Source organism: Phoenix dactylifera, unplaced genomic scaffold, assembly GCF_009389715.1.
Source record: "Phoenix dactylifera cultivar Barhee BC4 unplaced genomic scaffold, palm_55x_up_171113_PBpolish2nd_filt_p 001800F, whole genome shotgun sequence".
In the NCBI taxonomy this organism is placed as follows: Eukaryota; Viridiplantae; Streptophyta; class Magnoliopsida; order Arecales; family Arecaceae; genus Phoenix; species Phoenix dactylifera.
In genome coordinates, this window is record NW_024069095.1 from 37,784 (window position 1) to 63,040 (window position 25,257).

The window sequence follows — 25,257 nt, forward strand, 5'->3', positions numbered from 1 at the left end:
GCAAGTGACAAGGTACCTCATTTCCAATAACATAAGCTTTATTATTGGGCTTAAGGTGCCATAGAAGCAACAGGAATGAAAAGCATATAACTTAATGACTCTAGTTCATGTTTGATTGGAATTATTATTAGAAAAAAAACAGCTGATATTTGTGAATAAATACATAATGTTATGCATGCTTGGAAGGCCTAGATGCTTCTGAGCAAGTGAGTATGAGTCAGAAAAATTACTCTGAACCTTGTCAAGCATAAATTATCCAATCAAATATGAAAGAAATTGTTTCATTTCAATAAAGAACCTTGATTTCCCACACTATAGAATTAATGTGCAGAGAATGTCACAAAAATTGAACAAATACATTAATGCAATATCATTGATTTGACTTGGTCCCTGTTAGAACAAACCAGTTATTCCATCCTACACATGTTCAGGAGACTAAGAAATTATGCTTAAGCTGAATTGAGGACTTGGTTAGTAACTTGAAGAAGAACTTGGGAATTAGAGACACCCATTCTAAAAGGCAATAAAACGATCTTTAAAAATTCATCCCGGGTATTTGACTTGCATCTCATGAACTCGTAAACCTGCACAAGAAAATCATCAATTATATTTAGATGAAGCTTATACTTAATATGGAGGAATATATGAAGTATTATTTACAATTCTCAAGCAATAATCTAGGCACTCGTAAGTTATAAGCATTCCTACAGTCAAAACATGGGCAACTAGCAACATGGTAACAATATTTTGTCAAAGTATTATGAATTTTAAAACCACTAACTTTTTCTTTGACTGAAAGATACTATGCATTATGTCAAATCAAAAAGAACTATTAAATGTTGATAATTTATTCATGACTTATTCACCAAACATTCATGAATCAAAAGTAATGGCTTCAAGCTTTATCACTGGAAGTTATTTTGTTGCCATTGTTAAATGTCCTTGTCCACTAGATTTGCAGAGAAAATTGAGAAACCTGGCCTGATTGGACAAGTCTAATATGCATGCTAATAGAATTTTAACTTTGATCATACCTATTACCATAAAGAGTTGAAGTAACAAGTAGTCCAGGGCAAACCACTAGGCATGTACCATACCGGATTGACAAAACCATAACCATTTTTTTGAGCTAGAAACTAATTCCAGCTAGATAATTTTCTTAATTTTATCTTTTTTATATTTCATCAATTATCCAAACACTAATTCAAGAGTAGTCGGTAAAATTAAGGAAAACCCCCATAAGCTGAGATTAAACCTTCTCAGTTCACTTGCTCGATGCCCAAAGTATGAATCCAAGATCAAAATTAATGAATTTTGGGATTTTAGATTGATCCCCAAAACCCAAATTGTGTAAATTAGAAAATAACCCAAGCTATGCATTTGCTAAAGAAGATTTTCCGAAAATGCAGACAAGAAAGGTCCAATCTAGAAAGCTACCAAAATATTTTTTAGGCTATCTATTTAAAAACAGAATTTTCTAGAAGTTAATTTATATTAAAAATTATAATTTCTAGAGGAAAAATAAGTTGTATCAAAAGAAATACGGTAAATGCTCCAAAAGATGCATGTAATGTCTTTGCACTTTAGGCAAGCTATACAAATTTTGAAAAGCTCAAAGTGATTTTGAATTGCAATTTTCACTACTTCTAAATAGCATTTGAAATATATTTTTCTTCGCTTAATTGCATTTCAATTGCAAATTGTAATACATATATCTTTTAAATAAATTTTAGATTACAACTTGTATGATCATAAATGAAATTTGTATGTTTATCACACATAGAAATCCTCAAGTAGGGAATAGCAATACCATATTAGAATTTCAATTTTTTTCCTTTCTTGTCTTTCTTTTTTGGTTTGATATTTTTTCTTTTAATTTTTTTTCAAATATTTCTTTAGGCTTAGGTGAGTTTTTAAGCCTATGGTTGGGTTTATGATATCGTGCGAGTCCTAGTACAAATTTGTTATCTAGTTGTCTTCTTCATCCTCTTTTTCTCCCTTCCTCTTCCTCCCCATGATCCAATGCAATAAAAGAGGAAAGAAAAAAACAATGAGGAGTCGCCTAACTATGTTTTGGTTAGTCTTGCATGAAATAAGTTTCCTATCCCGTTTGGTAGCCGATCAGCTCAGCACCAAGAACACTTATTTTTATGGCTCAGAGTCATGAACCCATCCTAGGACATGGTTGAGCACCAGTCCGATATAGGACACTAGGTATGAGCCAATATTGAGTGAGACCTAAATACTTGTATTTAGCTTTATCTTTGTGCTCTAACCAAATTTAATAAAATATAACATTATACACCATCCTAGTGTTTTTTTTACAATTTTCCTTTTATGCCACCATTTTTTACATGAAAAAGCATTATGTTGGGAAAAAAGTTACTTCTATGTGTTAAAAACATAAAGGTCACAGAGCTTTCCTTTTTGTAATATTTGTTTCATCTTTGTCATTTTGATATAGAAGGTAACCATTCATTTATCTTTTCAAAATGATAATGATATGATTATCTTCATTCATACTTATCTCGATTCTTGTGATTTTGAAGTAATAAACTAACAAACCTTTTATTGTTAGCATGAAGTCAGTGATAGAACGCTACAACAAGACCCGAGAGGAGCATCATCTAGTTATGAATGCTAGTTCAGAGGCTAAGGTACATTTTAAGCACAAGTATATCTTGTAATATCCCCTAAATAGTTTAAAGTTGTAATCTTTTCTCTAACTCATGCTTTTACAATTAGTCAATACAACCACTTAACATTAGATTCTTGACTTTTATGGTTCTCCAACTAGTTTCAAGCAAAAATGCAACTAAATAGCTCATCATCATAGAACATGCACTGCTTAGGCTCAAGTTTCTTTTTGTTGCTCAAATTTATATACTTCTCTTCTGAAAATATCACACCCTAAAATGTCCTCTTAATTTCATTCATAGCTCAAGCAAATAACATGAAAAAATGGGCTATGTTTACAATAATTAATTAAGTAATCATTCAATAAGGAAACCAAATACAGATTTTTTTAAAAATACATGTTATCTGACTTTTTTTTAAAAGCATACCAAGGTATATTTTTTTGGATGGTTGTAATAGACAGATCTTTACATATTAGAATAATCTTAACAATTTTTCTAGCTTTAAGGTATCATACGTAATGGTTCTAGATCACCACCTTGAAAAAGTTTATTTATGGAGTGGAGAATTAGTTCACTGTAAGTATCATTCTTGGCATATGAGAATTTAGTTTATCCAGGTCCGACTATGAGTCATAGATTGGCATGGATGGAGTTTTCCTCCTTTACCCAAACAATTTTGGTCACTAATAATTGCTTTCACAAGATCCCTGCTCGTAGCTATGCTACATAATTGCAAGGTCAAGAGTAATGAGGCCTAAGGTTAGTGACAGACATCTTTTAAGCTTAACTACAAGTCTACCTTCATGATTTCAAACCAAATATTATATGAATCAATTTTTAATTGATCAAAATATTTGAAATAGGATCTTGATGTCAAAATAGAATAAACAAAGTGGAGAAAATGGAGAATTACCTAGAATTGAAGGAAAAAATTTACAGTTGTTGGTTATATTGGGTAAAATGTGAGTACTATGTGTAGTTCCTAAATCAAAGCAGTTTAAAGCTAAGCTACATGGACTAAAATACAAAGCAGAGCACTAAACTAATTCACAACTAAGTCTGATATCTAGACACTACGATCACAAGAAGCAAGAGATGAAGATAACATAATTTTAACAATGATTATCTACTTGGAAGAGTTCTACTTATACATGTTTTATACCCTCTTGATCTCATTATAAATTTTACATCCCTAAGTATTTTTTGTTACTTTCTTAGCTCTGAAAGTAGCATGGTGGTTTGTGAACCAAACTATGTGCATGTTTGCATATGGTCATTCTATGTCTTCTCAGATGTGATTTCTCACTTTTTGATGCTGCTATGGTGCTAGCTATTTCAAACTGATTCCTTTTTAATTCACTTTAATATTGGAAGCTTGATCATTTTTTTTTTCAACCATATAGTAGCCATTACCATCAACCATTAAGTGGGCGGTACTGCTAGTTGCTTGATTGTCACACTTAATTACTACAAGATTGCTACTTGTCGGTTGGTATAGTTAATTGCTGATTGCTAGTTATGATCATGGATAATTACCAATAGCCAGTAATCTCAATCACTACTAGTGTTGGCTAGCAGCTTTTCAGTTGGATGATCACACCACTGCTTCTGCTTCTGTATTTCAGAGTCAAGTATCATACCATCCAATGGCTCCCAGTTGTTCACAAGTCGAGGGGAAGAATTCTAGATCATCCCCTAAATAGGGAATTTAGTTAGTAAAGTGAATAAGGACATTTTTGTGGTAAAATGTTCTCTCTTAGTATGTTTGATGGTGAGCTATTCATCATCCTTGATAAAAATGTTACTCTGTAGTCATCAACAGTGGTCATCCAGAGTTATACTGCTAGAATCTACACCGATCTGTTGGCAATGATTTGGAGATGCATTCAGGTGTCCTAAATTATAAGTTGAAAAGTTATAGAAGCAAAACAAAGCAATCCTAACAACCACTGAGTAGTCAAGATTGAAAAAAGGCAACTGGTGAAATAAGACCACATTAGGATTATTCCAGGAGACATAAGGCCACAGTGAAAAATCATGACCAGACATGTTTGCATGGGCAGTCAACCAGTTTTGCCTACTACTGGAGATTTGAACCATTGACTCACCATAAAAAATTAGTATACTATTAACTGCTATGTAGGTATTTGTTCGACCATCTTATTCAAAGGGTGGAAACTGACGGGAAGACCGGGCTGCTTTCACTGAGTTGATCTTCCCAAGTCTTGTTAGGAGAGAGCAAAGGTTGAGGCCTCATCAGGCTTTCACAAATTTGGTGCGTAATTGTTGGCCATACTAATTTGAAGTGAGTTGGTCTGTCTAATATCCAGGAAATGATGACCTTGAATTGGAAATGCTATGAAAGCATCTACCTCATTCCAATGCATTCCTATAACCCCAACCCACAGCTTAAAAATCTATAAACAAGAGCTTGTGATGAAGAACCATGACAATTTTACAAGAGCTATTAACTACCAAGAATTGGGACTTGGCAATTGACAGGACTTACAAGTGTAAAATCCATAATTGAGTTTTCCTTTGATAAATATTGAGTGAACATGGTGCAAAGTTGATGGTGGTGATTTTTGTTTTCCAAAGGCCTAATAATCCATGGTTCAAAATCAGTTTTCAATTTAGGTTAGGATTTTGCTCACTTTCCCTACAGAAAAGGATTGTACTACTTCTTCTCATGTAGAGTCAATTGTATAACACAATAGTTACTCAATATACATAACGTTTCCCTAGGCCTACGTATGGGCATTGGTCATTGATTGAGGACTACCTGTCAAATTGGAGATAGCTTTGAGCCAAGGATGTATGACTTGCTGAAATGAGACAGCAGGGTTGGTACCATACCGTTACTGGAAATCAGGACCCAGGACATCTGTGGGACACCGATCTATTTATGGGCTGAGACATCCTGCTCGTCTTGGTTCAAACTAGTCAGGATCAGCCAGTACTAAGACCGATTCAGCCGGTACCAAGCATGAGTCGACTAGGAGGAAAGATCCACCTACCCTTGAGGTATTGGCACCGGTGCCAGCACTCGTTGATTCAAAACCATATCAATAATCATTCAAATACTCATTTAGGACAAAAAAATAAAAATTGAACAAAAAATTTGACATAATAGTATGGTACTGGGACACCAAACCATCCTAAGAGTTAAGATGGTAGTGTCTTGATATCATCCCAACTCGGCCAAAATCGGTACAGGGCTTAGTACCGATATCTTGAAGCATGCTTGGAGCTATGCGCGAAGATGCTAAATTACTAATTCAAGTCTTAATTTAGTTATAATTTATTAATTATTTTCTATCATGTTGCACTAGTTCATCAATCTTAATAGACATTTGGATTGTTAATCTAAAGCCTTGGTCCAACTTATAAGCTTAATAGCAATCATGGTATGATACAGGCTATAGCTAAAAGAATGCATGACAAACAGAAATTAATAATAAACTGGTGGAAGAGCTAAGAGATGTACAAGAGTTGCGTGACTTCAAGATGTCATACATTATTTAGAGGAAAATTGGAAGCCTATAAAGTTCAACCTAGCTTCAATTGCTAAAAGTCACATTGCTCATGCTGGGGCGGATGACACGGCAAAAGAGACAAGTAGACAACTTTAATGCTTGTAGATGCTCATGAGAAGTGACAAGAATTGCTCGTGAGATCATGAATGACTCGAATACATTAAAAGGCTAAGTGTAGAGATGCCCAAGTATCAGCTCTTGTCCTTTAAAATTTATCATAATTTACTTGTTATTTTATTTTATATCATAAATTCATAACTAGTCATGACTCCTTGTGGTAGGTAGAAATGTAAGTTCAAGCTGGTTTCAAACAAGCAATAACAAAGATACAACAAAGTGCACTAAGGTTTATCAAATAGAAATTTTAATGGTGTAAGAAATGAATAAAATAATAAATGGAGGGCCAATGGTCAAAAGTTCAGCATTGAGAAAAATTTGGCTATATCTGGCAAATTCACCAAAATTAGGAAAGAGTGTGGATAACCAAAAATCTGGAACATATATAAAAAAATAAAATAAATGTGAGATTTCTAAAATATTTAATTTTCATTATGTAGAAACAAGGACTAGAAGGAGAGAATAATAAATGGTAGCAAACTAACACCATCCCCAATGATAGATTGTATCTTTAGTCTGTAACACAGAATTTTAAAGTAATCAAGATTAACTCATCAATAAATCATAAAATTTATGTAAAATTGAGAACAATTGATTAATTATGAACTTGTTTGTCTACAGGGAATAGTATGGAAAACAGTTCAAATATGGAATAGTAAGAGAAATTTGAAAATTTTTCAATAGCTTGGAGAATATTGATACTATGTGGAGGAGATATGGTTCTTTCACCAATTGGGGTTTAGTAATTCCATCAATATAGATCATCATTTTAACAAAATCTTGAGTTGTTTTCAATAATTTTTAATGTCTTTTTAAAGAATTTCTCAGGTCTCAAAGAGTCCTAGGTCAGTGTGGAGGTCTGAGATCTATCTTTCTAATCCCCAGTTCTTCAAATTACAAGTTAATGAAACTTATTCATTATACAATCAAATTTACCACTGTATATTATTTGTCAGCTTTTGCATGACAAATTCTTTGTCAACCCTGTGTTGGATCAAAAGAAGCTCAAAGGAGGCTTTGGTGAATTTTTAAGGAGCTAACGAGCAAGTTTCTAAAGGCCACTTGATTTTCAAGAGCAAAAAAGGCTTTGAAACACATGGATCTATATTGCTACTCTCCCCCTTCCTCATCACTTTGATTAGTTCTTTTCTGTATCGCAAATTATTTTATTCTCTTATTATTTTGGCAACCCTTCTCAACTTGCATCCATATGTTCCTCTGGCCTCACGTGATTAATCAAATCTTGATGGTGCAGTTCATTGACATAGCTTAAAACTAATCGAACTTTTATCATCATTTAGTGTGATTCTCCAACCCTTAAATCACGGTTCGCTATCTCGGTACCAGACATCCCCTCGGTACCATTCTATTATAGTGTTGGTACTCTGGTATAGGAGCCAGTTTGGTATACCAAGTGCACCCTTTGTACAACGTATTGGTTCGATACTAGTATGGTACGGTACGGTTGGCATGCACTAGTACCAACTGGTATGGCGAACCTTGCCTTAAATGGTAAGTTACCATTGATGGTAAACTCATTTTCATCTTTAAAGAATTCTCTAATGCATGGAATTTGCAATCTTGTTTTGCTTTTTGCCCCATGAGTTTTATGTATCTCTTAGTCATTTAGACCTTAAAATGAATTCCAATATTAGTATTCAAACTGTGTTAAATCAACAAATACAATTAATTAGGTTAGTACATTCCTTGGATTGGCAATGAATATTCTTAGGAAAAGAACATCACATGGAGACCACAAGAAATGGCAATAAATCCAAATTTTGTAAATTAAATTGACAACATTTTGCAGTTGAATTTGCTAGACTTGAGTCAGCTGCTTGACACCTCTCTCCTCCTTGATAGAAGTCCTGTGTTTGAAGCAGATGGTGTCATTGCCACCATGTTTCTCACAAAAAAAAAGAAATAAATTAAAAAAAAACTAAGTCGTAGCTTATAAAGACCAATCGATTATATGGTTGATCTGTTATTGTAGTTTTCATCCTCTTGTTATCTTTTTTACAAATTTTACTCATTTTATTTGCAAATGAGAAACTTGTGGGAGCTTTTAGGTTCCAAGCTCCCTTAGGAACCATATCATTAACAAGATGAGTAGCGGGGAGGGCAATTTCCCTATGATATGCTATTGCTCAAGTCTCATTTAGAACAACAAAATCAGGACATTTGTTTATGAAATTTTAATAAGAATAACCAAGGTAGCTTGATGAGAAAATTTTCTTATTTACAAATAAATGGAGCCAGTATCTATAGCTCTTCAGAGTGAACTTTCATAGAAGATCTTCAGAAACTAAATCCAAGCTCTCGATCATCATATATGACAACCTATGATTTGGATAATTAAGATGTCATTGGAGCACTTCAATCTTGAATCTCCAATTTTCAATGATAAGTACAAGTGTCTCAAAATTAGACGAAGTTATCGATTAACAATTTGCAAGCATAAAAAATTGTAATCATTATTCTCTTTTCTCTGAATATATGCAGTAAAACATAAAACCTCTTCAAAATATCAAAGTACCTCTGATGGCCTTAGAAGTCCCAATCATTGTCTTCGTCATCCATGTGATCTTCCACCTCATGAAGGTCTTATGAATTATGATGATAGTCAATGGAATCCAAGCTATCTGACATCATAGAACATATTCAGAATTATCCAAAAACTCGTACTTTCCAACATTACAACACCAAAAGAAGGAAGAATCAAGAAGGCAGATTTTCAATACCTTTATTTTTCGATCATACCTGCTTCTTGTCCAAGGAAGAATGTAGTTACAGCATGTCAACATGAAGGCATCGTGCCTCTCCCTCTTTCAATAAGTCATCCTACACTTCTCCATGTTGATTTGCTGGTTGCATTTTGTCCATACATCTGCCCTGAAAAAAGCATCTGTGGTATTTCTGTATATTATGGAAAAGCCATGTGGCATATGTTCCCTTTGATCTATATTAATTAGAACCTGTGGTGTAAAATACCTTTGGCAAACTAATCTTTGCATATGGAGTACTTGATCCAATTAATGGTGCCAATGAGTAACTCCCACTATGGAATATGTTTCACGACATAGGAATGACTGATCAAAATGAGAGAAATAAAAGAATGTAGATTTAGGATTGTGAGATAAGCGGAGGTAAGATTACAAAGCAAATGACGTGGGAAATGAAGAAATGGTTATGGGAGGTTAGATGAAGGCATTCTCTCATTGTTTTTTGTCAAGGTTAACAAACTATGCATTGCAACTTCATGTCCATCTTGAGGTTTCTCTTGAGTTAGGTTCTCATATGGTTCTCTTAGTCTACAACAGGTTGCGGGTTAAAGAAGAGTAAATGGAACAAAGGTCCCATTAGCCCATTTGTTCCATTTTAACTTGTCAAATGGTAAAAAAATGACCATTTATTTGGAAATCAAAACAAGTATTTTTAAAAAGTTTGTAAAGCCATTTTCCCACCTAAGCAAAGAAAAATATTGCACATTATAGTGTGGAGTATTTTATTTTGGAAGAACGAGGGTCAGGACCAACTAAACCAATTTCATCTAGGTTGACTTATTCCACAAACCACAACCAAATGCAGCTTTCACGTGGAGTAGCAATTTCCTAGGAGGTGCAGGATGCTTCCATCCAAGAGAAAGGAATTGCCTTCCCATTATAAATGGTCATGGCATTTCTAGTGAAGAAATTTAATATGTTTTTGATTTAGATGCATAATTTGGAGGTAGCCATGTAAAATAAATATTTTATTGCTATTTCTCGTGCTTGCTTGTATCTCTTTTGCTTGCTAATAACTTTTTGCATATCTTTAGGGATAGTTGTGTTTGAGCCAAGTTCGCCGTCTCGGTACCGGACCCCGTATCGATGCCACACTAATATAGCGTCGGTACGGTATGGTATACAGTTTATTTGGCATACCGAATGTCGGTACGCCACTAGTACCGGTACGGGTACCGAATTGGTACGGTACGGTGCATCCGGTATCGTTTGGTTCAATACGGTACAACATACTATGGTTTGAGCCCATTAATAAAGAAAAGTATTACAGAACCTGCTGTCATGTGGTGCTGAGTACAAGCTTAGGATCCACTTTTTGAAGAACTTGATCCTGAGACTTCTTTCTGTGATGTAATTAAGAAAATTTAGATTGTTTAGAAAGATTAATGCAGTGCAATCAAAATGTTGAATCTATAATCAGAAATCATGTAATGTTTAAATATTCAACAAACGTAAAACCAGATACCGAAGCTTTTGAATGTTGCCTCTACATTCCATAATAATGATGCGGAAATTACACCATTTATTAGTCACGCAACATGAATAAATCATACAAATAATTTAAATGCAAATCTTATCCTCCTCCCCTCTTCCTGTCAACAGTCTCCTTATCAAATATATTATTTTCCTTTTTTCTTTTGTGTGTTGATTTTTCTTTTTCTTTTTTTCTTTTTTTGTTGGGGACTGGGTGGGTGGTTATGCAACAGATGTTAGGCAAAGCACCAAAAGTATCAGAATAGCTCATCAACTATTTAAACAGGAGCATTCAAAGATCACTACAGCATGCATGCATAACAATAAGGATTCAAAAAGTTATAGTTGAGAAATTGTAGTTTACATCAGCAGTAAGTCATCTAGTAGAGGTTCAGAAGTATTTAACCTTGATGCTTTGAAACTGGATTTGTAATAGATTTGATGAAAAACTGGAGGAACAAACTTCAGATTATAAGTGATCTAACAGAATGTTTCTTTATTGAACCTGGTTACTGTAATACATAATCACTCCATAGCAGTAATATAGTATTTTAAAAGAATCTGTTGCATAGGCTAAACTTTATCCACTGTACTCACTAGTTCTGGCAAAGGGAGGCAGCAAGCTTGAGGCAGCAACTGCATAACTTGCAAGAAAGTCATAGGTATGCTCACTTCACCCTGCATAAAATAAGATTTTTTTAGGCATTATTTCTCAGAAGGCGTTCATCGCAAAATAAGCATATTGTTACTTCTGCCAAGTGGTTTAAATTCAGGAAGTTGTGACATGACATATGGAGGCTAAAAATTATTCATCATCTTGTAACATATATAATACTATTTTAATGTGACACTAGAAATGACATATTCCACTTCAGAGGCACTAGCATATCACATGCCCTAAGAGTCAAGCTGATTAATAGTATCAGAAATGCCAATGGCAGACGGATAAAATGTCTCCAACAATAAATTACTTAAATATCTAACATACTAAGATCTAATACTTAAAAGAGAGTATTATTGAAGTCTAGATAACAATTTCAAGTTTGTGGGTAACTTTAGAATGAACTAGATAATTAGCAGTCTTCTCACCTATCGTATCAAAAAAAAAAAGAAAAAGAAAAAGAAAAGCTTATATGAAGCAAATGTAGTAGAAGAAAATGTATCATTCCAGCACAAGAAAAACGAAGGGGATTGGTTCACACATCACACGTACCGCTCCAAAAATCAGTTCTTAAGACCATAAGACTATGTCTATGAAATATAGTAAAAGCATTTTCTCTATAATTGTAGAATTTCTATCTCACTTTATTATTCCGCAATTCAAAAACAATGAGGTATCTTAAATACAGCAGATGAATATAATTAGACATTTCTAGAAACCCATAGGACAAAAATAGAGACTGTAGAGCAACATCAACAGAAATGATAATGAAAGAAGCACAAATTCATTGAAATAACAGCAACAACATCTTAATCAAAGTGCATGAACATTGCCAAGTTCTCAGTTTTGATAACAATGAAGAAAAAGAAAATATTTCTAATAAGGTTAGAGCCAGTGTAAACAAAACAAAGAGATGCTTCTTGGTCTAGGTGTCCACATATGCCTGGGAAACAACAACTGATTAAAAAAAAGTATATTAGTGGAGGTGAAGTAGCATAATTGAGAATAAAGTGATTAAACTAGTTTAGATGGTAGGGATTTGTGCAAAACCAAAATAACAGAACCCCATTTAGGAGGGGCTCATATCCCTTCTAATCTTCCATAGTGCATCTCTTCATCTCTTTATAGTCTCTTTCTTTCTTTCTTCTGCTGCTGCTTTCTTTTTTGTAACTTCTACTTTTGGTAAACACCATTATTTTGTAAATGCATATCACCTTTAGAAAATCACTTTTCTGAAAAGATCCAAATAATGTTCCACTCCATTCTCTTCAATTAAGCACCTTGTACTTCTGCATTCTTTATTTTTTTTAAAAAAAAAACTATAGTTTAATCTCATATGGATAACTGTATTAATTTTTTGATCAAACTTGTATTTCTTTAAAATACAAAGAAATGGTTAGATTTATTTTGTAGTATCTCAAATTATTTTACAAAGATGCATCCTAGGAAGTTTGACATCCTAGATTTTCTTAGTTGTCTGTTTCCACTCCCACACCAAAATACATCCCCAATGTTGTCCACCTAGAGCGACTAAGGTCTTCATCAGAGAAATTAGCTATTGACTAGCTTTAGAAACACAAACAAAGGTCTCCAAAAACCTTATCTGATGGCTAGGTCTATAGCAATAGTAAGTAGTGACTGATGAAATCGCAACAAAATAACCATGAGTCTTTTAGTTCCCACTTGTATCCCAAGCGATACTCGGTGCACTCAATATACCAGACACTATGACAAGAAAAGAGTTCTAAAGACGATACTACATATACAATATCCATCTAGATACTAAACTCTCATATTTACAATTGACAACATTTAATGTCCAACCATAAGAAGATTAAGTCCATCATGCACCAAAACCCAAACTGAACTCATGGTTATGTCTCTGTGTAAGCAAAGCTCAAATAAGTGCTTAATATCAAATTGAGAGAAATCATTTGAAACATACCTTAAATAGAAATATATAACTGGCATAGCAAGGCATACACAACAACATTTCAATGATTGCAGGCAGTTGTTGGGAGAAGAGCTTTCTGGCCTAAGTGTCAAAGATCTACAAAATCTAGAGAACCAACTTGAAATGAGCTTACGTGGTATCCGAATGAAGAAGGTCTTGGTCATCTTTGCCTCATTCAATATTGATTTGCTGTCCTTTCTAACAATAGCCATTTTCAACGTATTAATTTTTTGCTTCTACAGGACCAACTTTTGATCGATGAAATTCAAGATCTAAACCGAAAGGTTGGAAAACACGTGTTTACCACATCTCCTCTTCTAAGTTTTAGGTGATGAATATCAACTGCTTAACATTTAACTGGTTCATAACAGGGGATCCTTATTCACGAAGAAAATATGGAACTATACAAGAAGGTAAACCTCATTCGTCAAGAAAACATGGAATTACAGAAGAAGGTACTGAATAAGAGAACGAATAGACTTGATACATCCATACAGAGACTTCTGTAATGAAATCCTTTCGACCATGGTAAATTATGTAAGTTGCAGGTATAGCACAAGCTAAGCATTAAATCTTGCATCTCAGGTTTATGCAACAAGGGGCGTAAATGGCATTGATAAAGGTCCAATTACTCCATATGGTTTTAATGCCACAGAGGATGTAAATATACCCATTCATCTCGAACTAAGCCAGCCACAATTGCAAACAGATGGAGCGCAAGCAGCAGCACCAAAGCCAGGGTAATTTTTCTTTCCTAAACTCAAACTGAATAATATTTTTTAATTACTAGTTTAATCATAGAATATTTCGCTGAATGTTGCAGCCGACTTCAATTGCATAGACAAGACGATGCACAAATCATGGGTTGTTCCTTGTGATCTTTTGTCAGTGTAGTTCTAAGGATCACCACAGCATGTTATTAATGATAACCTGTGGTGTACAAGGAAGATAAGGATCTACTTCCCAAAAATGGTGTAAAATAATCAGAATAACTAATTACTCTGTAAATCTGTGTTACTATAAAAAGGTGATGACTGCGCCAGGAATTTCAGTTTAAGAGCTTCAAACAGCAATCATTTGCCTATTTAGAAGTGTATTACCATGTTTTAAGTTAGTCATTAAGCCATATGATCAAGAAACTCCCAAGTTACATTGCAGGCATATGGGATTATCACTGCCTTAATGATGCTTACATTGAGAGGATTGATGCCTAGAGATGGACTGTATGCTGAAAACAAGTTTTTCACTTGTCACGTACCAAAAATCATGAGAATTATGCAACCACGACAATCTGCACAAACTATTTTATTCACCATTAGTGAAAGAATAAGGTGGAAAGGCATCCCTACTCTCCAGCCCAACAGAGTTATATACAAAGCAAGCTAAATCATTTTGCTGAAATTATAAAACCAACTCCATCTGAATTCAAGTTAGTAGGTTATACATAAGAAAATGTCGCGCCCTTCAAATGAACTTCCTTAAATGCTTGATTTACTCTCCCTTCTAGAATATGCTGATAAGGAGCAACACGGTCATGCAGCCATACCAATAAATCTCTCTCATGAATATATAAAACGATAACAGAAGCAGCAGATTTCTTCCTGCAGAATTTGCCTTACTATAAAGCATAAAAGAAGGGGCCTTCCTAGAAAACAATTTTTTTTATGTAACCACATGACCTGATTGAAATTCAAAAGAGAGGGGAGGCAAGGGTTTGAAGCATCTGGAGGGGGAGGAGGTTATCATTTTGACGAGAACCCCTGAACCATGCAGTAACTGATCAGTCCAATTCAATACGCCTCGAACCAGCTGGTTCGGCACGGTTCACTACACCTTGATGCAAAACATAGAAACGAACCATATAAAATTGGAATCCTGAACATAAAACATGGTGGTACACATAAATTTCAAGGGCACATGACTACTGGTGCTTATTTAGGAAGTGTGAAGCAAGCAACAAAAGACAATTACTATTACACAATAATGCCTCCTACCAGAAGGAAGATAAGAGGTCTGCACTGATAACTGGATAGAATGTTCATGAAATCTTGGATTTCTTGTAATAATGTCGGGTTGTGTGCCCAAAACAAAAACCATTTTGGCAAAGGTTCACACAACCAGTAAAGCAACAAAAGATAATGAATAATTTATAATAGCAGCAAATACTGTTTGAGCAACATAAGAGGAGAATACTAGCAAAGCATGTAATGATATCTTGCATTTCTTTCCATCTCAATAACACTAGTCCTTGCAATAAATACTGGTAGATGTGCCAATAAAAGCCTACTTCAACAAGAAAGTACCAGCAGTAGACATCTCTAAAGAGGATTCAACTGTAGTGCAACACTCTATCCATATCTCAAGCATCCACTCAAAGCTTGCTTCTGTACTGTATAGAAGATAAAAGTCTCTAAGAAGATGCAGTAACACAATCAATCACATCCCTAACACAATCAACATATGACTAGGCATGGAGATGTAGTGAAGGATGAGACAAAAGGACTTCAACAATGGTGCTACTGAAAAACAGAAGATGCAAACGACCATATAGAGTAATGATCATCCCTTTTTGTAACAAAAAACTAGAATGGAAAATGAACAACATAATTCTAAATACCCAGCGCTTCAACAAGCTAGAAGGCACTCCTAATCATGCAGTCTTATAAACTTTCGTCTGTCAAGTGAGCACAAGCAGTGATCTCAAAGGATTACTGACAAGAAAGCAGATATCCCTAAGCAAATTCAACATGAACAGGAGACAGCTCTTCAAGGAAATTAAGGTGGAAAAGAATAAGAGAAGGAATGAGGACAGAAGAAAACAAACATGGAAAAGTTCCAGTCCAGAACACTCAAAACTTCACTAAATACTTAACTCTCAGCAATCATCTCTACAACAAAAGGCCAATGTAAGATTGTTTCTGCAGTCAACAAGGAACTTTATAAACTAAACAAAGCATCAATTCTAACCATTGATAACAACCAATAATCCAATAATCCAAAATTTCATTTAATTACCAAAAAAACACAAAATCCAACTTTGTCCTTAGGTCCTTTCTCGATGGCAAAAATCATAATTTTAGGCATCTCTCATAAAAAGGCCAACTGAGCCATCAGTCTGATTCTTAAGAATATTAAGAAATTAGGATATAATTGATGCCAAATCTGACTATGTCTTGATGTATTCTCAACCTTAAATCTCTTGTAACTTTGATAGAGTTTTCATTTAAACCCCGAGTAGTTTGTATTGGTGATCTTCAACAGGACATTCTCATATTTATGACTTCCATCCACAAAATGTCCTTCAAATACAGGCCTACTCAAGGCCAAGCAAGAAAGGAAGTTGACCAAGATCATTCTCATCAAACTACCAATGAAGATATAATGCCTTCCAGTCTCACCTTAGGTAGAAAAGTGGATAAACATATCATTGTCATGCTTACTATAGAATAGTCCTTACCACAATAATCACCTAGATTGCCAAACAAGAACTGTAAACATGTTGAGGATGTAGAAGACCATAAGGAGGAAGCATATGAAAACTCGACTTGAACATTTATCATGAAGAGATTTATCACTTATATCTTGGTAATAAAAGATCTGGTTGCAGAGCTGCAACAACTATCCAGAACCACAAAAATAATCATCCAGGAAACAGGAGCAAAGTCTCATTAATCTATAACATAGTTCTCAGACCAAATATGAATTACCAATTCAAATATAGTTTAGTAGACCTATTTTGCAGGAGATAGGATTTCCCATGAGAAGGGAACAACATCACATGTCTCGGGGTGCAATAATGAACAAGTTTATTAGCCATATCATGGTACTGATGAGTAATCCCAGCTTGTGGATGACTACAAAAAAATAAAAATAAAAATAGGTGAAAGTTGGTATATGAGTCTCGAATCACGAGATAGTCATGCCCAGTAGGAGTTACCAGAGAGCTGGGGTCCTCAGCTGTAGAGAAAACAGAGAACCATGCAGTATTAATGGCATAAGTGTTCATAAACAGGTACATATGCAGTCTTAATACAATGGAAGATCAACAAGGAAACAGCACGTCAAAGCAATATAAGACTGATAACAATAGGAGAAAATAGGATCAGAAAGAGCATAATAAGATAGATCTACAAAGAAGGTATTCCCATGAGAAATATGCAAACAACAAATAGCAGCATATAACATGTGTACTCTTTAAGCAGGCTATAATATCTGAAAAAGCACAAATGGCTGATCAAAATCCAAACGTTATCCACTAAACATGAGGATGGACAAAATAGGTAAAGCAAAGAAAAAAAGAGAGGACATGGGTAGGAATTAGAAAAGAGATTCTAAGAAACAGAAGACTAAAGTGACATTCAAGGTGCAAACATCACATCACAAAAGAAAAACTTTGGGTTCAAAAGTTTAGACAGAAGCAGAGGGGAAGGGGAAAAAAAAAGACCAAATGACCATGAAACCTTTAGAGATTGATGGTTTTTATGCTTATTGCTACCAAACATACAGCTTTATGAAAGTCATGGGGAACCAGAAATATCAAATTTTTCATGCATCTAACACATTTGAAATTCATTATACAAGTGTATACAACTGATAAACAACATAAATACCACAATGTTTACTTCCGCATCTAGAAAGAATAGGTGGAGTCAGGACATTCATTTGAATGCATCAGATTAGCAGGTGGAGATACAAAACGATGCCACCAACATCACAAAGAAGGGTTGATTCATGAAGCAGTTTGCAGCCTAATAAAGATGCCACAAATATTATAATAAGAAAAACCATCATAAGTCAAAAATAAGATTCGCCATCTCGGTACTGGAGCCCGTACCGGTGCCACCCTAGCACAGTGTCGGTATTGTATGGTATAGGGCTTTTTTGGCGCACCAAGTGTTGGTACGCCCTGTACCATCCGGTTTGGACAGGTACGACGTACCTTGTCAACATATATCAGCTAACTTTTCCAAAGAATTATCTCCTAACATCAAAAATTCATTTTAAATAAGAAGGCAAAAAACCGCCAAAAAAAAAAAACAAAAATAAAAAAGAATTCCTCATACTGAAAAACTTAATTCACTTTTCCATGTCAAGTTGTGTTTATCTCGCATACATCAACAATAATCTGCTTTATACAGTTCTCGCTCTATGCCATCTGCTCAAAGCCATCCATAACTTTCTTAGTTGTACAAAGAGAGATTTGTGAACAACAATGTGCTTATCAATGTTAATATTTTTATGAAACTTTTCATTAGCTCACCCAAAAGAAAAAAAATAAGCAATTTCCATTAAATGATTCCTGGCATAAGTATTTGGCATCCCTCAACTTATTTTCGCCACGATAACATAAGAAACTAAAGTAATAATTTAAATAATAGTGCATATAGCTGCATGTGGTCAACCATGCTAAAGTTAATGAATGGTTCATTTTCATGGCATATATTTGAAAATGTTGACCATGAAATCAAATTTCCAGCTCACAATGTAGACACCAAACCAGTTGGTTTTTGAAAACATAATCATTGAGATAACAAAGTATTGAATCTTCATTTAGTAATCATACATTCTCATACATTTCAAATTGATCATATTATTCTATCAAATTAAAATTTCTGAATGGTTTTAGCAAGGTAACCTTGAACAATTTTCAACCATAGGCTTGAACCAAATTGAGAGGTACCATCGAGTGCCCTAGACATACTCTTTTACCAAAAAGTTCAAAGTTTTGACATTTGTAGGTCACGATAGAAATATTCCTGATTCTAATTATTGTATTTAATGGACTAGCATGTTAAGGCCTTCAAGGAAAATAGATGTACCATTGAATTTCTAGCAAGTTATGCAGTTGCCGCCTCGATGCTTGTTACGTCCACCTGCATTGACTGGTGAAAACAATCAATAGTTTAGTCCAAACGAAAGTATAGATTCAACTTGACAAATAATTACCATGCAAATAAAACTGTAAACTCCATTAAGTTCTTTATTGAATTTCTTGCAAGTTATGGCCAGTTGCCACCTTGACCAATAACCACCACTAATTCATGTACAGCTTAATTAATTTTTTTTTGACCATGTTTAGTTTCTGTGCATTAGACATGAGTGGTGGGAGTAACAATCTTCATAGAAGGTTTGGCAAGTAGACAACAATCTATTTGAGAACTGCCTGACTCAAGAACTTGGCTTCCTAGCTATCTAAAGGAAAATCGCCTCCACCAACTGCATGGCCTTGTCAGAATTTCCATCAGTGAGGATTGGGTTAAAGAGGGAAATTCCACCTTTATCTCTAGACACACTCCATGTCAGTAACGAGCTATGAAGCCTCCCCTATATCTAAGATGTTACATATTTTTATAAGGTCAACCACTCGATTTAATCCACTATGGTTGAATGGTCCTTGTTTTGATTAGAGTTGTTCTCCAACTTGTTTCTATAATTGGGGGTAAAAATATATCTGAACCTCCTAACATTTTGATAGTGATGTTCTCAACATATCAAATTGGCATAATGTTCTCACTGGATGAACCACCACAAAGGATCATGTCATCTTGTATCTAGATAAACAATCTTTTATTTCTACTAGCAATTTAGTAAAAGCATCAACACCTAGGTTAGAGACCCTTAAATGGAAATGATTAAGCATATTTCCCTTCGTCACTAGGAAATCAAAGCTAGTCATCTCAAATTTAGATTGAGGTTAGAATTAACTTCATTTGACTCCAAACTATGTCAAACATTGGATATCAGTGGTTGTTTGATACTAGTGGCCGAGCTGATAGCTTGAAGCTCTTGAAAAATTTAAAATCCAATTTCCAAAAGGATACCACTATTTAGTGCATTTTTGCCAAGCCGTATATTCAACATACTTCTCAAATTCACAATACCACAATGCTCTGAGATCTTCAATAGGGTCATTCATGGTTACATAAAATGGGGCAAATAGAATAGTGAAAGCCTCGCATCTAAAGATTAAAAGTGTCCAAAAGATGGACGTTAACTCAAATTACCGCTTCTAATTGCAGTGTCTTCTTGTATATTGCACGGCTGACATGTCCAATGCATCAATGTCTAGATATTAGGCATCAAATAGGGGTTTCACTACAACCAATCCCCTCTATTAAGCATCAAATAGGGTTTCACTACAACCAATCCCCTCTATTCCTTTATGATCAAATGCTATCGCCTTTCATCCAACAATTCCAATTTGACATTGTTTACAAAAGACATTTATGAAGGACTGGATTACAAAATATTAGAAATTTAAAATCCAATTCAACTTTAACTCAAAGCCTGCTTTCACTCTTTGAGGATACAAGGACAAGATAACTGTGTTAGAGGAATCAAATGTTACTAGGTCACAATTACAATTTCCTATTTAAATATATTATTTAGAAAGGAATCTAATTTGAAGCAAGCAAAAATGCTTTGAAAAAACAATCAAGCAAATTTTTTTGTCATGCAACAAATGCAAAGGTCTGCTATTTCAGGCCAATGTTCATGCATGACAGTTGCTAGCAAGTAAGACAAAGCCAAGATTTAACTATGCTTGGAATCCAAGAAGCCCTCGTCCTACCACACAAATAGAGGTAGAAAGATTGGTTGCAATAGTGAGATAACAACCAAGAACAACTTCCTTTAATAGCAATCTCATGAAAGTTCAGGTAGATTTCTCTTCCTATAAAGATTAAAGTAAAAACAATCACACAAGCAAAACAACAATAAAGTCAAGGATAATAATATATAGCAATTAAAGGTTAAGTTATACCAACAAGGATGAAGGTCTTGCACATCCTCTGTGCTATCAACACTCAACCTCACATTGTTAGTCTTCGTGGGACTTCAGTTAAAGACTTTGCCCCTCACCAAGTTTCCTTCCACAGACTACCATTCTGAGTTGTCTCACAATGACACACCACACACAAGAATAGAAGAGAACTTGAATAAGATTGATTGTATGAGAAAAGATGAGTAATTGGGTTATTCATGGATGCATATAATGATTCCTAGTCCCTTAAAATTATATAGTTTGACTAATTCATGTTGAATTCAAATGACAACCAAATCAGATTCAAAACAAATAACAATTCACTACCATCTTCAATTTGTAGATCTACGCATCATTCAATCTGAGCTATAAATTGAAATGGAACAAGCTTCAACATTCAAAAAATGGCTCTATTTTAAGATTGGCATGCCAAGCATGAGAACATATTGTTTGATTGAACGTCTATAATCTATTATGGTATCTCTATCAAGGTTTAATGAATATAATGAGAACATCCATTTTCAAAGCATAAGGCCAACACATCATATAACCTAACAATTGATATTGTGAGTCATCCCTTTCTTAAATCCAAGACTTGCATGAGATATGATACGAGAAATTGCCCTTATATTAGACCAACATTGTCATATTAGATGAGTTTCTGAGGTTTTTATCATGATTAATTAATTATGATTTTTTTTTTCAAAAGAAAAGCTATTGAACCATGTCTCATTTCCACACAGTTGCTTCTTAGATTCGTGTATCTTTCTTCAAAGTTTTATTACATAAGTGTTTCTGAATTCAGTTTATGCACCATTTTTAAATTCATTTCTCATTCCACCAAGCAAGGATTCAAAATAATAGTAGCTCTGGCTGGTCCAAGAGTAAGATGCCTAAGTTAACGATGAAGGTAGACTAGATTCTTCCCACTGTGTTGAGGCACCTTCTGAGAAGAGTATGATGTTTCCTATTTTTGACATGTCAATTTCCGTCTACCTCATAAATAATATATCAGAATTTGACACCATCAAAGTTATTCAGTTATATCATAGGCAATTAATGTGTCTCTTCTATCTCAGTATAACCAACAAAATATTTGGTGTTTCACAGTAGAACAATTTGAAATGAAATCTTTTAAACATATACCTTCTTGATTAACCTTGCTTAGTTCTGTCGACTGACCATGATTATTAGACACAAAAGATTGATAAATCTGCCAGTTTTTCAAGTTCAGACACAACAACATATAGAAATATTGAAATATATAACTAGTTGTACCTAATTCACTTGAGCCTTTACACATTTTATGGATTAGCCAAATTAGAGCTGATCATGGGCTGGTCCTCGATCTAAACTCTATTCATTTTTAATCGGGCTTCGGCTAAGCTTATGTAAAATTTGATATTTCTTGTGTCCAAGCCCGGTCCATGATCAGCTCTAGCCAAAACATGTATAACATACTAATTTAGATCTAATTCACCATTGAACCTTGACTCATTTTATAGATTAGGCAAAACATACATAATGGAGGATTACTGACCATAACTTATCCTTTTGAATGTGTAGACAAGAAATTATCCTTATCCCTCAGGATGGAAGGCATTACTGGCCTCCTCCTCCTCCTCCATCACTTACAAAAAACTGCATTACAAATTGATTTATCTTTGCTCCCCATCTTGACAAAATATGTGTTTTAAAGTTGTCATTGCGCCGTACTATGCATGATGAATGTTAGATACAAATCCAAATTTTAGGCCAACATGGTTAGTACGTTAAGATTTTGCTAGCTGTGGTCAACAAGATCCTAAATGTGCATCTCTTGCTGTAATATTCTTGCTTCAATGTGAGTACATCTATAAAATAATGAAACAGAAATTTTATCCAAACAACAATTGCCAGGAGTTACTCAGCAATCTGACAATAGCCATGCTACTACTAAGTGTTAGTAAAAGGGGTTACCCACCAATTTTAGTGTGTGAACATGACTATTGAGTGTGACATTGACATGCAATGATGTCATGCATGTAACCTATGGACGGTTATGTATGAAATGAACAAATAAATTTAGTGTTGCTTTAGAGAACATTACAAGAAGAGTGTCCGACAGTACATGTCCTAAGAAAAAGGCAATATCTAATCTAAAAGGTTTGGCTTTCTAAATCAAGGTATGACCCATCAAAGTCCAAATATGTTTACAACTAGCTCTCAAAGTGGCAATAGTTTTCTATGAGGTCATCTTTAATTAATCCATACAGCCAAGTCTTAAAATCACTCCATAACAGTACTGGTAACTGATACTCACTAAAACTTGCATGCTTAAGTAAAATCAGGTTTCAAAGTAAATTTAATTAAAGCAAAAAATAAGCACATGGAACTACCCACTCAATGAAATTTATGCCAATATACTAGCTCACAAAAGCCAATCTATGGCTAAAGAATTCTATCAAGAACACAGCAATCAGCCCATAATACATCTATTAATGTACTCTAGTTGGTTGCTCAACATTGTGGTGCACAGATAACACTAATAGTATTAGATTAACAACAGATAAAGCAAAAGAATTTTTTGTGCGTGCGTGTAACACACACACAGAGAGAGAGAAAGTAGTAATATAGGGGTTGAAGGAGATTAGCTTGTCACGGAATTGGAAACTCTTCAAAGGGTAACATGACGGAATTGGTTGATCCTATATACATGCAAGAGGGATAAAAGAAGAAGAAATAAAGAAAGCAAGTTCAGCCATTATTCCTTTCGAGAGGGGAAAAGGGGGTTGATGCATTAACTCAAGCCACACCAAAATCACAACCAAAGAAGCGAACGAGAATAAATCAAATCAATAACAACGAAACACATAACATATTCAAGAACCGAATTTTAATCTCGCACTAGCACATCTGAAGTCAACATATATATGAAATCCTCTTTACCTGAGATCCCCTCCCGAGGCTAAAGACTTCCACCCTCAGATCCTCTCGATAACTCTCCCTCTCCCTCTCTCTCTCTCTCTTCCATTTCTCAGACTCAAACTGATCGACCCTCCGGCCACAATCCGACAGCAAATTCACGCATAACCGCGACAACCGATCCAACAAGAAGCGAAAGCCAGAGCAACGACGTATCAAACGTTCTACAAGAATGCCGAGAGAGAGAGAGATTGGATCCAAAAACCGGAAGAGAATGGAGAGGGAAAGCCGAAGGGACGCCAAAATATCTCGGGGGTCATGTGCTCCCAAGGGTATAAATAAATGGAGGAGAGCAGCGGTCGATCTCCATCCACATCGCCGCCTCTATTTCTTTATAACCCTCGAAAGTTTTGAAACGGAAATGGTGCACACTTCAAGGTATTTTATCCACGGAATCGATAAAGTGTTACCCAGGAGCGATGCAGGGTGACAGCTGGTGTACTGGATGCCTTCCACGTGGTCCATCTCCCGAGGGAGGGGATCGAGCTGTGGGAAAATATCTGGGCGATGCCATGATGATGGAGGGTTCCTGCGGAGTATTATAATCGAGGTGGAGAAGCGGACCCGGTGCGCTCGTTTCGCTGCTTTATTGAATACGTGTTGGCCGTTGAACAGGTAGTAACGCGTGCCCCCACTGCGCGCTTTCCACCTGGCAAGCGGGGCCCGATTTCGTATGGTACGTGCCAACTTGCTTCGTCGACACGTGGGTGTTGTCGGCGAGTGGGAATGTAGGTTAAAAAATACCATTAGATACGCTTATCCCTCTATCCGTACGATTGGGGGATGGTTGGATTCTTTTAAGGCGACTGTGGTCCCCTGCCTTTCCTCAACGGGCATCACGGAGCGAACGAATCGATACTAAATTCGCACTTGCAAGGGAAATATTCACTTTTGGCCTAGGTGCATTGCACCTAATGCTAGAGATTGCAAGTGCGAGTCAAGAAATCGATGCTAAATTCGGACTCGCAGAAAAAGCTGGATTGCACGTGCTTGCAAGGGAAAGTTTCACTTTTGGACTAGGTGCATGGTATCTAATGCTTGCAAGTGCGAGTCATATTTACTGCGAGGCAAAATTCAGACTCGCATAAAAGTTTGATTGCATGTGCGAGACATATTTACTGTGAGGGAAGTAGTAGAATAGGTTATATTATGAATGGGTGATGCTGTCTTGTTATTCTTTTTTTGAAATATTTTATTTTCTGATTTTTAGAATAGAAATATATTCATACTAGATTTGTGTAAGTCAACCGTTTTAACAAAAAAAAAAAAAACTGATTTAATTAAGTCTTAATTTCACACTAGTTAGGTTGGCTATATCAATTTTTTTCTTTCATTCTAATAGATTTGAGGACCATAAGTAAAATTATG

The 25,257-nt window shown here is 35.1% G+C and overlaps 1 protein-coding gene and 1 long non-coding RNA gene across 20 annotated transcripts in view; one reads left to right on the forward strand and one right to left on the reverse strand.

Moving 5' to 3' along the window:
- The window catches only part of LOC120109097 (MADS-box transcription factor 23-like), a 32,324-nt gene extending 18,047 nt beyond the window's left edge, over window positions 1-14,277 (forward strand). Inside the window, exons 3-9 of one of the 5 annotated variants that reach the window (XM_039122840.1) lie at window positions 2,579-2,657; window positions 11,149-11,210; window positions 13,217-13,316; window positions 13,406-13,447; window positions 13,535-13,618; window positions 13,749-13,903; window positions 13,987-14,277. In XM_039122840.1, the coding sequence (XP_038978768.1) occupies window positions 2,579-2,657; window positions 11,149-11,210; window positions 13,217-13,316; window positions 13,406-13,447; window positions 13,535-13,618; window positions 13,749-13,903; window positions 13,987-14,041 (577 nt within the window). In that variant the 3' untranslated portion in view covers window positions 14,042-14,277. Of the gene's footprint in view, window positions 1-2,578; window positions 2,658-11,148; window positions 11,211-13,216; window positions 13,448-13,534 lie in introns of all 5 variants that reach the window. The other 4 variants (XM_039122841.1, XR_005510127.1, XR_005510126.1 and 1 more) reach the window with 4 other exon arrangements.
- LOC120109098 lies at window positions 266-24,141 on the reverse strand. 15 transcript variants are annotated; one of them, XR_005510135.1, is made up of 6 exons: window positions 23,854-24,141; window positions 18,983-19,045; window positions 11,146-11,226; window positions 9,034-10,418; window positions 8,829-8,934; window positions 266-584 (listed from the first exon to the last, which is right to left on the reverse strand). It is a non-coding gene; the product is annotated as an uncharacterized LOC120109098 (long non-coding RNA). The 15 variants fall into 15 exon arrangements; XR_005510142.1 differs by lacking the exons at window positions 18,983-19,045; window positions 23,854-24,141 and adding an exon at window positions 15,467-16,600 and having other exon boundaries at window positions 9,034-9,381; window positions 10,349-10,418; XR_005510133.1 differs by lacking the exon at window positions 23,854-24,141 and adding an exon at window positions 15,467-15,547 and having other exon boundaries at window positions 9,034-11,226; window positions 18,983-19,020.
- Window positions 24,142-25,257: the final 1,116 nt, after the last annotated feature.